The 12,321-nt window shown below is 37.5% G+C and overlaps 1 protein-coding gene across 1 annotated transcript; it reads right to left on the bottom strand.

Moving 5' to 3' along the window:
• Window positions 1–5,565: 5,565 nt before the first annotated feature.
• On the bottom strand, window positions 5,566–12,037 carry sft2d2b (SFT2 domain containing 2b). The gene is made up of 8 exons (XM_024289222.2): window positions 11,787–12,037; window positions 11,233–11,322; window positions 10,848–10,933; window positions 8,806–8,887; window positions 8,688–8,723; window positions 8,552–8,610; window positions 8,446–8,475; window positions 5,566–7,328 (listed from the first exon to the last, which is right to left on the bottom strand). The coding sequence occupies exons 1-8, from the start codon at window positions 11,853–11,855 to the stop codon at window positions 7,292–7,294; spliced, it is 489 nt and encodes a 162-aa protein (XP_024144990.1). The 5' UTR covers window positions 11,856–12,037; the 3' UTR covers window positions 5,566–7,291.
• Window positions 12,038–12,321: the final 284 nt, after the last annotated feature.

Genomic DNA, 12,321 nt, shown 5'->3' with positions numbered 1-12,321 from the left:
AAGCCCCATAAACATTATTACAATTCATTACACCATAACTGAGTATTAAAATCTCAGCGCTCACTTGAAGAAATCCAAGAGTTTATTTGCTATAAAAAAAGCTTATGACTTATTTAAGATAAAATATATATACATATAAATCAACAACCACTAGAGGGCACTGTAGGCGTTTGTATCAGTATTTGCTACTGATAGCAACAGAGAAGAAGCACTGCCTAGTTTTATGCTAGCCTTGGCTAAATTGTTCCAAAGCAACACAGAGGAGGAAAAAATTAATTTATTGAAGCAATATAAAGAGTTTAGTTGATGACAATAATTGTTCATAAGTTAATAATAAACGAGATTCCTACTATGGTTCATGAAGCTAAATAGGTACATATTGTCGGTCTATTACTATTCCGTTATAGTGTGAATGCTTAGTAAGCAATCACACTATAGTGATTCTCCTGCTCATTTTTCATCATGTAAAAACTCAATCACACTTTCAGTGGTTTTGGTATCAAAACGCTCAGCTTGTTCAGGACATTACTGCTTGTATTTTTGGTTTTCATAAATGTTATAGTTTTGAAAGATAAATAAGAATAAGAAATGAATGAGAAAGTTTTCAAAATTCAAATATTTAAGTAGCCTTTAAATAGATTCATGGGCTATGTTTTTATCTTTTATAGAAATAAAAAAAAAATTGGCGTTTACCTACAATTTTGGCAACATGCTAGTTTTTGGCTAATTTGTTATCTAATGTTGTTTATGCTAATTTCGAGTTTAGCTTCTATTTTAGCAACAGGCTAACATTTATGACTAATTTAGTTTACTGAGGAATTTTAGGCTATTTTAAAGCTTAGCTGGTATTTAAGAAATGTGCTTCATTTTTTTTTGGCTAATTTGGCATCTACTTAGGTTTTTATACTAATTTGGAGTTTAGCTAATATTTAAGCAACATGCTAACGTTTTTGGCTAACTTGTTATCTACTGAGGTTTTCCATCCATCCATTTTCCTGACCGCTGTGTCCCTTTCGGGGTCGCGGGGGTGCCGGAGCCTATCCCGGCTACTGAAGGGCGAAGGCGGGGTACACCCTGGACAGGTCGCCAGTCTGTCTCAGGGCCTCAATCACACACATTCACACCTAGGGGCAATTTAGAGTCACCAATTAACCTATGAAGCATGTTTTTGGACGGTGGGAGGAAGCCGGAGTCCCCGGTGAAAACCCACGCATGCACGGGGAGAACATGCAAACTCCACACAGAAAGGTCCCAGCCGGGATTCGAACCGGGGCCTTCTCGCTGTGAGGCAAGAGCGCTAACCACTGCGCCACCGTGCAGCCCTCTACTGGGGCTTTTTAGGCTAATTTAGAGTTTAGCTTCTATTTTAGCAACATACTAACGTTTTTGAATAAATTACTTTACTGGGGATTTTTAGGTTATATTGGGGTTTAGCTGGAATTTAAGCAATGTGCTAGCTTGTTTTTGGCTAATTTGGCATCTACTTAGGTTTTTATACTAATTTGGAGTTTAGCTAATATTTAAGCAACATGCTAACGTTTTTGGCTAACTTGTTATCTACTGAGGTTTTCCATCCATCCATTTTCCTGACCGCTGTGTCCCTTTCGGGGTCGCGGGGGTGCCGGAGCCTATCCCGGCTACTGAAGGGCGAAGGCGGGGTACACCCTGGACAGGTCGCCAGTCTGTCTCAGGGCCTCAATCACACACATTCACACCTAGGGGCAATTTAGAGTCACCAATTAACCTATGAAGCATGTTTTTGGACGGTGGGAGGAAGCCGGAGTCCCCGGTGAAAACCCACGCATGCACGGGGAGAACATGCAAACTCCACACAGAAAGGTCCCAGCTGGGATTCGAACCGGGGCCTTCTCGCTGTGAGGCAAGAGCGCTAACCACTGCGCCACCGTGCAGCCCTCTACTGAGGTTTTTATAGGCTAATTTAGAGTGTAGCTTATATTCATTGACTATATAAGAATTTTTTCACAGTCGATGCTTATATTTTAGCAACGTTTTTGACTAATTTAATTTATTAGGGATTTTTGGCTATTTTGGAGTTTAGCTAGTATTTAAACTACAAGCTAACTTTTTTGGCTAATTTGGCATCTACTGATGTTTTTTGGGGTAATTTGGAGGTTTAGCTCATATTTAAGCAACACACTAAATATTATAGCGATTTTTTTAAAGCAATTTTACTACAGTTTTCTTTAGAAATTTAGGTCTGCTCTTTCTTAGTTCTTTAACAAAGTTTCTAGTTTTCTAGGAAATGTAACAATTTGTAAACAGCATTTGCATTTTCAGCAGTAATTAAAGTAAATTGTGTCACCATTTTCAGCAAAAAGCTTCATCATCTTCACCTGAAAAAAAGCATTCACACTAGCATTATTGCAGGTAATGCAACTTTTCTAGTTAAGATTTGACTTTTAAGATGAAATGTCCGTTCTTGGTCCCATAATTTGTTTAGTAAATTTCTCCCGGAGGTGCGACTTATGTCTTCGAATGGAAAAGAGACCACTTCAAAAGATGGTTCCTGGTGTAGGATCAGGGTCTGCATGTGTTAACACTAAAAACTTGTTCCAGATGATCGGGAGAAATGAACTGTGGTTGACTTTAAAACCCTTATGTGATCTTATGGGGTCCAAATGACCCAATCCTCTCATTGACGTGTGATCGACCCATGACAACGGGGGACAGAGTTAGACGGGATTTCATGTCTACCACGGAAACCAGTGAAGATAAAAAAAAATTCTTGGAAAAAAAAAGTTCTGTGTGCTGTCTTGTGGGGTCCAGATGACCCCACTCAACATACCTTGGATAGCACAAGGGTTAAAGACATTTCTCCCAAAAGTATGACTTATAGTCCAGAGCGATTAGTCCGATTGGGAACGAACCGAGATCACTTTGGAAGATGGTTCCTGGTACCGGATCAGGGTCCGCTTCAGTGTATGGAGACTTAAAATGTATTCCGGATTATTGGGAGATGTCCAGTCTGCATACAAACATATACTCTTGAGCTGATAAGAACTCTAGAGCTGCTTTTTTGAATCCAAAGAGCCGAGAAGGTCTTTGAGATTTGCAGTAAAGCATGGTGTTGGTGTTATCATGTAAAGGGAATGGTTGAATCCTGCAGTCAAGTCACAGAAATAGTGAAAGCTGAAATAGATTTGGAGAATCTTCCACACAAGTTGGACTTTTATGCTAATCCAATCATCTGGAGACATACATTTAGCTCTGTTTGTTGTATTTTTGAAAGTTAAAGCCTGAACCGGTCGGAAGATTGATCACAGACTTACAATCGACTTAGTGGACCCATTACCTCCTCCCACAGGTTTAAATGTCACATCAGAGTGTTGAAGAAAAACACCATAAGCGGTTCAGATCAGCGTGAAATAGAGAATAGGTCAAATCCAGGTGGGAAACATCTGGAAAGACAGTCGGAGGACATTCGATCCACAGTTGGGCTCACAGAGAAGAGTGTGTGTGTGTTTTAATCAGCCGGCGGCGGAGCGTAGAGATTACCGGCTTTAGAGACTTAACCATCATAAAGAGTGAGCGGGCGGCGAGGCGGGTAAACAGCGGAGCAGGTGACACGCAAACGCCGCTCGACTGGAGATGGGGAGGAAGGTCACAGAAGTTGCTCCTCATCCGATCACGGAGATGGAATTCGCCGTCGGGAATCTGACGACTCACCTGGGAAGACGGGAATATCGGGGGAGCGTCCAATTCCAGAAAACATAGTCGCGTTATGCTAATTCTGTGACCGTCTTTTCTGGTTCATGAAGAAGAGATGAACTTAAAGGAAAAGAATGAACCATTATGTCCAAAGTGTGGCTAAATGAAGAGGAAGGATATCATAGAACTGAAGACAAATCAAGGTGTGGGTGATCTGCTCCTAAAGATGGTTATTGAAAGGAAGAACGAGGTATTGGAGATTCTATTGAAGAAAATATGAACATCAAATGAACAGAGAAAGAAAAGCAGAAAATCATAAAAGCATAAAAAAAACCTGCATTTTCCAGCCTCGTATGTGAAAGCTTTGAGTGTAGATGAGGTATTTTTTTAATTATTTAAGAAAAAGGATAATTATAGACATAAATACATCCCATTAAACACAATATTGAGTCTGAAGATGCAAAGGCAATTAAAACCCTGAATGTTTCTCATCAAGTTTGACAGTAAAAGTGTAGCCGACCGTTCATGAAAACAAATATTTGTTCGTTTTATTATGAGAAATTATTTTCTATTCAAGTTTAATGATTGCTGAGAAGTAAAGTAAATCTGTTTAGGTACTAAAGCACTGACACACACGCACAAAAAGTAAAAATAAACATTTAAACCAATTTTAAGTGACTTTTTGAGTCTTGTTCACGTGTCGTCCACCCCATCACTGGTTCACACAGGTGGCACAAAACTCAACTTTATCCGGCATGGAAACCGGCATAGGGAGACCCAGATTTGGGTTTCCTGTGGCTACATGTTAGGCAGTCATGGGTCTTGACCCTCTCTGGATTAAACTCATGGAGAATCAGATTTAGTGGCCCCTCCCCCTTCACTTTCCAAACAGGAAGTACCTGCTGACTCCAAGAAGTTAAAATCCCATAGACTTTACTGAGAAATAAACTTTTAGTACTCAGTTCAGTCTATTTGTCAGAACAACCACTCTTGCTTTGATACGTTTTCTTAACATATTCTTGCTAATAATATTTTTTTCTTTGTTGCAAGTTATAAATTGACCAATGGGAGGCCTCAGTAAAAGCATGTGGTGCCCACCTTGAAAGATTCTCCTGAGTGGTGTGGACTTCCATCAAGCTCACTCATAATTGGACAGTTGTTGCCATAGAAACATTGACTTAAACAGACTCAGACCAATCCCTGTCGTCTGGCTCCAACATGGCGTCGACGCTATAGTAGAAAAATGGCGACTGAATTGGCTTCCTTTCGCTGGAGCCAGAGGTGATTTTCTAAGGGTGACATCACACCTGGTCAGTCCAGTTTTCTATATACAGTCAATGATTTTGCCACTGGGAAGCAAACTCTTAACCAATGGAGATTTTTTTTTACATTATAAAATGATTCATGTTGATCTTAACCTTCAAATTGTAATAAATATATATTCTCGGGAAATTTTTGGACCAAAATGGATTTAAGGCAGGACTGGGAACATCCAAAAATGACTTTGAAATACTTGAAAAGCCAAAACATACAGTAAGGCAGTAAATGTTAGCAGGGTATTTTATTAACTTTTACAGTTAAGTAAACAGTTTTCACCTGTTAATGATCAGCTGAAAACAAACCACTACATCCTCTTATACTGAGAGAACCATTCAGGGGTTTGATTATGAATTTGGTGGATGTTTTAGTCATTTCTACGGAAGTCTGAAGGAGGAATAGTGAAATTTGTCTCCTTTTGTTTAAAACAAATATAAAAATTGACCAGAGAAAGCAAAAAAAACGAACTTTCACGGGGGAGGGGGAGTGAGAGTGTTTCAGAACATCTGTACAGTTTTAGTAAAATAACTCGCTACATTGAAGAAACCCAAAGAATAAACAACAAAAAAAGCAAACGGCTGCAAGTACAAACATGTTTAATGTTTTATTTTATTTCTTTGCTTTACAATCATCTAAACAGGTGAATACAAAATCCACCAAACCCTTTTTATTGTATCAACAGTGTCATAGAAAAAAAAAAATTAATAAAGACGCTTCTAAGTTCTGACTACCCGCAACCTTTGAGTCTAATGCTAACCGGCAGAGACATTATTTAGATTTAGCTAACCTGAGTGCCCCACAGTAACTGAAACAAATCAGGACTCTGTACGATAGACCATGTTCACGATAAAGTCCATCACAGTTCAGGACCAGAGAAATATTGGACAACAGAGGTTAAACAATACACAGCTCTTATGCTGTGTTCACACCATTCTCAGCAACACGCGTTCAAGTGACCACTTTCAATAAAAAGTCTATGAAAACGCGCATAAATGTATGCGGGGTTACAATTTCTACATTTCTGTAGCTACTCAAGTTTCTGGGACAGTTTTCAGGCTCTACGTACGAAATACAGAAAGTCAACCCGGTTGACCAATCGGGGATTGGATTTGATAATGACACATGGATGATGTCCCTTTTTCAGTCAATGAAGTTTGAAAATAAATCATAAATAATTCCAGTTCATGGCCGACCAGAATTCTATGAGACCGAGACTTTCATATATCGGAATAGAGGTGTGAAATTAAAAGTATAGAGCAAGATTAGCGCCGCTTCAACATTTCACACCTCTTCCAACTGTGAGCACGTGCACTAGTGACAACAATCCAGTGTGAACACCATCTGCTAATAGGGCGTTCTTGAACGCGCGTCATACGTTCGTATAAAAGGATGAGACTTCTGGATCATCGTCATAGATCCAGTAAAAGTTTTCAAATTTGAGATGTTCACATCATCCAAGCTTCGTAACACAGCAAGTTTCCTTCTGATGAAACCATTGACTGTATATGGGAACTGGACAGAGAGACTCCTCCCCCTTAGTGTTCCAAACAGGAAGTGCCTGCTGGCTTCAAGAAGCCAAAATCCCATAGACTTCTATAGAGAAATAAACAGTCAATAACTGTTCTTGCTCCGATACATTTAGCTTAACACGTTCTTGCTAATCCAATTTTTTTCATATATATTTTTTTACTTTTCACAATTATTCCAGTCATACATGGACCAATCAGATGCCTCAATAAAAGCTCGTGGTCTGACGTTTGAAACATTTGAGAGATTTAATGCGGACTGCTTCCAACTGGTTGGGATGTGGACTTCCAACAAGCTCAATCTCGATTGGCCAGAACGGTTGCCATAGAAACGATGACTAATCAGTGCTTATTGATGAAGTCTGTCTCCAACATGGTGGCAATCATATCGCAAAAACATGGCGACTGAATCGACTTCTTTTCGTCAGAGGTGGAAGTTTGTCCTATTCCTTAAGTGACATCACACTCACTCTATCCAGTTCTCATATTCAGTCAATGGTTGAGACCTTCAAATATTTGGACCATAAGACAATAAACTGCAGTCATAAAATTCCTAAACATGATGTACAGAATTAAAGACACGTGTAATAATCAGCACAAACATTGACATTAAAGTGTTACAAAGTCAAAATTACAGATTGAATTTGAAATGAATAAAAAGCCATGAAAAAAACTCATGTTTGGAATATTTCAAAGGACAAACATGATCTGTTCGCGTACTCGTCGCACACATGCCGCCGTTTCCTGTGCATAGACTGGTGTGTGTCATGGGGGTACTTTCAGGTGCAGAGCGAGAATAACTTAATGACGGCGTCCCTGGAAGACAAACCAAATATTGATAAGCAGATTTAGAGAGAAAACTTAAGATTTTCCTTCTTTTCTTCAATAATTAAAAACAGAATAAGAAATGAAGGTGTTAGAGAACGAGTCATCTTAACTGTATGGGGTCAAATCTGGATCAGCTTGAAGTGAATGAAAAGACAGATTGAACACTTGAAAAATAGACATTGTAATTGGAAAAAAATGATCATTTGTAAACTAGATACTTTAAATTAAAAAAAAGAAAAAAAATGTGTAAAAAAAATTTGGAAAAAGCCGAGCCTAATTTTATTTTAAATGTTCAAACTTCATAACAGCAGCTGTTACTAATGGATATATTATTTTTCATTATTTTTTACATTTTTTGATTCAAGTTTTTTTCCCCATTTTTATATGAATGTCAAGTCTTCAAAAAATGCTTTTATTTATTTTTTTTTTTTCAAGATTTAGATTTAGATTTAAAGTTTCAAGTATTTTTTTCCAATTTTCAAAAACTTTTTTTTTTCAAATTTTCAAGATTTATTTCAATTTTTTAATTTTTAAATTTACATGTTTTTAATTCAATTTTTCAGGGTTTTTTCCATTTTTTATATGAATTTTACGTTTTCAAAAAAAGTTCTTTTTTATTTCCAAGTTTTATGTATTTTTTTCACATTTTAGAGATTTATTTCAAGTTTTTAATTTTTACATTTACATTGTTTTAATTCAATTTTTCAGGGTTTTTTCCATTTTTATATGAATTTCAAGTTTTCAAAAAAGTTTTTTTTTCAAGATTAATTTAAAATTATAAGTATTTTTTTAAATTTAAAAAAAAAAATGTTTTTTCAAATTTTTGAGATTTACTTCAAGTTTTAAATTGTTTTTTTGTTTTAAAATAAAAAAAAAAAATCAGTTACAATGTCTGCTTTTCAAGATTACAATCTGATTTTTCGTTCACTTTAAGCCGATCCTGATGTGACTCCATAGGTTTGTGTCATATTAACACAAACGGCTCATAAAACCAGACGATGTGAATCTTAGAAAATATCCTGGATGAATCTGAAACTGCTCCAGCCTCATGATTACAAAGACAATTTCAGATGATCTGGGCGTGGCGTCCTTGAGGCGAACTTACCTGGCAAAGGGGATGTAAGAGAGTCCGTACCTACAACACGTAGAAACGACAGTCAGACAGTCAAAAAGACAACAAAACTTAAGTGAGTTTGTGTGTTTTTTTCTACCAGGTGAAGGCCAGAAACTGCAAAATGCAGAAAAGCAGAGCGAGACCCTTGTTTTTCCACTGCAGAGACACACAAATATCAGATATCACAACTCTGAGTCAGACAGCAGACGCAAACCCCAAACAACTTTTCTTACCCAGAACGCGGCGCACAACGTCAACACCAGGCACACCTGTGGAGACGCACACAATGAGTGATTCTGTTTGCAACACAAACCTGTGTCTGTGTGTGTGTGAGTGTGTGTGTGAGCTCACCAGCATGATGATGGTCGCGAGTGCACGCTCTTTAGCACACATGTTCTTGACTTGCTTCAGCGGCCCCATCAGGAACATGGTGCTGGAACCACAAGAACCGCGACATTCGCTCTCTTTTGACACCATCGCGGTGGGCGGAGTTTGACATTTTCATTTATCGAGATAGAATAGAGGTATTTAATCAGAGTAATGAGATAGTGGAGGATTTAAAATTAAATTTACTTATCGTTACTTTATAGTATGTGGAGTCAGAGTGTAGTAAAGTTGAAAATCATAATTGAATTCTGCTAGCTTTTTGGACCATTTATTAAGGTTTTTTTAGGCTAATTCTGAGTTTAGCTAATACATGCTAGCTATTTGGGCTAACTCAGGATTTTTCCAGTTTTTGAAGCTAAATTGGAGTTTAGCTAATATTTCAGCTACATGCCAGCTATTTTGGCTAGTTTAAGATTTTTTCAATTTTTTAGGCTAATCTGGAGTTTTGCTAGTATTTCAGCTACCTGCTAGCTATCTGGGCTAATTTGAGCTTTTTTTGTTTTTTTAAGCTATCTTGGAGTTTAGCTAATATTTCAGCTACATCCTTGCTATTTTGGCTAACTTTGGATTTTTCCAGTTTTAGAAGCTAATTTGGAGTTTAGCTAATATTTCAGCTACATGCTAGCTATTTTGGCTAGTTTAGGATTTTTCCAGTTTTTTTAGGCTAATCTAGAGTTTAGCTACTATTTCAGCTACCTGCTAGCTATCTGGGCTAATTTGAGCTTTTTTTGTTTTTTTAAGATATCTTGGAGTTTAGCTAATATTTCAGCTGCATGCTAGCTATTTGGGTTAATTTGATCTTTTTTTTTGTTTTTTTAAGCTATCTTGGAGTTTAGCTAATATTTCAGTTACATGCTAGCTATTTTGGCTAGTTTAGGATTTTTCCAGTTTTGTTAGGCTAATCTAGAGTTTAGCTACTATTTCAGCTACCTGCTAGCTTCTTCTTCTTCTTTTCCCTTCGGCTTTTCCCTTCAGGGGTCGCCACAGCGAATCAGTTTCCAGCTACATGCTAGCTATTTGGGGTAATTTTGTCTTCTTTTTTGTTTGTTTTTTTAAGCTATCTTGGAGTTTAGCTAATATTTCAGCTGCATCCTAGCTATTTTGGCTAACTTAGGATTTTTCCAGTTTTGTAAGCTAATTTGGAGTTTAGCTAATATTTTTGCTACATGCTAGCTATTTTGGCTAATTTAGGATTTTTCATTTTTTTAGGCTAATCTAGAGTTTAGCTAGTATTTCAGCTACATGCTAGCTATTCGGACTAATTTAGTCTTTTATTGTTTGTTTTATAGGCTATCTTGGAGTTTAGCTAATATTTCAGCTGTATGCTCGCTATTTTGGCTAACTTAGGCTTTCTTTTTTTGTTTTTTCGGGCTAATTTAGCATTTAACTAATATTTTAGCTGCCTATCAGCTTCAGCATTTTTAGCTATTAATTCTAGCATCTTCAGCAGCCAAATTCAGCTTACAGCATTCACACTCAGTAATGCTATTTATCTAGTTTTTAGCTAGTTTAAAGCTAATGATGGTTAAGATGTGATTTACATCCAGTTTGCTCCGACTAATCGGAAAGAGTCGACTATTAAAATTGTCGTTTGTGGCATCACTAGTCCCTTACTTTAACTATAGGAGAAATTTTGCATGTTTTTTTTTTTTTTTTTTTTTTTTTTTTACATTTTTAACAGTGCATTGTGTTCTGCGTCCTGATTGGCTGCAGATTGTTATCAATCAATCTCCTCCTTCCTGTGTCCCCTGTCCAAATTGTTTTCATTCTACTGTACTTATGAACTTTTAGAGTTTAAACAAGAGAGAAAAGTGTGAAATGTGAAAGGAGTATAAAAAGTGTAGTGAGGGGTTCTACAGCCTTAAAATATCTATAATCCTAGTTTGCAGATAGAACGTCACTCCTGCGATAAACGAGGGAACACAAAACACGCTAAACTGAGGATGTAGCTCTGCATTCAGATACTAGGACATATAAGATCTTAGATCCGCTGGTGTCGTTGGTACCTGGCCAGAGCACTGATGTTTCCCACACTGTAGAGGACAGCGAAAACAGGAAGTCCGAAACCCGGGATCCACAGCAAACATGTACCCTAATAAATCAAGGCAATTAGGACGTGTGCAATCAGGAAAGCAAAAATCTAACAAAGACAAAAAAGACGGAAGAGTCAGCAAAACTCACTCTGAACATGGACAGCTCAGAAACGCAAAGAAGAAAAGAAACACAGGTTTCCATGGAAACAAGAAGCTAGCCGGACATAATAAGCAGAAAAGGCAAGAATCTAGTAATAAAAGACACAAAAAGAAAAAGTAGAGAATCGTGAAGGAGACAGGACTGAAGGCATTCGTCGCCATGGATACAAAGACTTCAGACACAAAGACTTTAGGGTACCAAGATGGAGCAGAACGTTCCCAAAACGAAGCAGATGATGAAGCCCTTCATCCTGGTCCCCCAGGCCAACGAGGACGCCTGATTGGCTCTCTGAAAAGAGCAATCGTCATCAACCAAGGTCATTTTTTCTGATTTATCAAGTTAAAACAACTAGTAATGATACATTTTTGTTTAAACAAACACTTTTGTCTATGGGATTTCAAAATAAAAGCATGTAAACGCCCACAAACTAAACTAGAATCAACAAATTTAAGCTAAAAACTAGAAAAAAAAAATAACTTTTCACCTGGATAAATATTAGAAAAAATATACTGTATAGTGGAAACGAGTATAAAATATTTAAAGGTTAATTTAAAAACAAAAGTGTGTATTGCTTAAGCTGTTGCATCCTCTTATATGAGTTTATTGTTATCTAATTTTACAAAAACATGAATATTAAAGTATGAAAGAAATAACTTAATAGCATCTAAAAGTAGCATTTCTGTGTTCCTGAATCACTTCTGCGGCTCTAAACTAACTTGCGTTTGGCTAACAGCTAGCAGCTAGCACATCACCTCCAAAATGCCGCCGCCGTCCGTGCTGCCCTCATCCTGCCCGCTCAGGACCCGCTTCAGTTTATCCATAAACCCTCCTTCTGTCTGCCGGACACAGCCGCCGCTTCTCCCAGCGAGTTCCGCGAGCGCCTCAGGTGTTTTCTCAGGTGCGACAGATGCTTAGAGACGGAACTGAAGCTGGAAGACGCCTCTTCTCATCAACAGGTGCGAGCACTTCCGCCTGCAGTACCGCTAGCGGCCACAAGCAGGTCTGATGGGGGCGCTGTTTATCAGCTTTAAAACGATTTTTGTTTTCAGATTAAAAGCATACATAAAATATCGGGAATGTTAATTAAATAAAACATGAACAATTATTCAAGAAAAAAAACACAGACAAAGATCAAAACTTGAAACGGATGGAGAATGCAATAACTTTTTTTTAGACTTTTGAAGTCAATTTGACTTTTATTTTGTATGTTCATTTTGTATAGAAGCAAGTAATGAGTGAAGCCAAAATGAAATAATAATGTAAAAAAATAAATTATTTCAGTCACAT

Source organism: Oryzias melastigma, linkage group LG2 (genome assembly GCF_002922805.2).
Source record: "Oryzias melastigma strain HK-1 linkage group LG2, ASM292280v2, whole genome shotgun sequence".
In the NCBI taxonomy this organism is placed as follows: Eukaryota; Metazoa; Chordata; class Actinopteri; order Beloniformes; family Adrianichthyidae; genus Oryzias; species Oryzias melastigma.
This window is presented reverse-complemented; position numbering and strand designations above follow the sequence as displayed.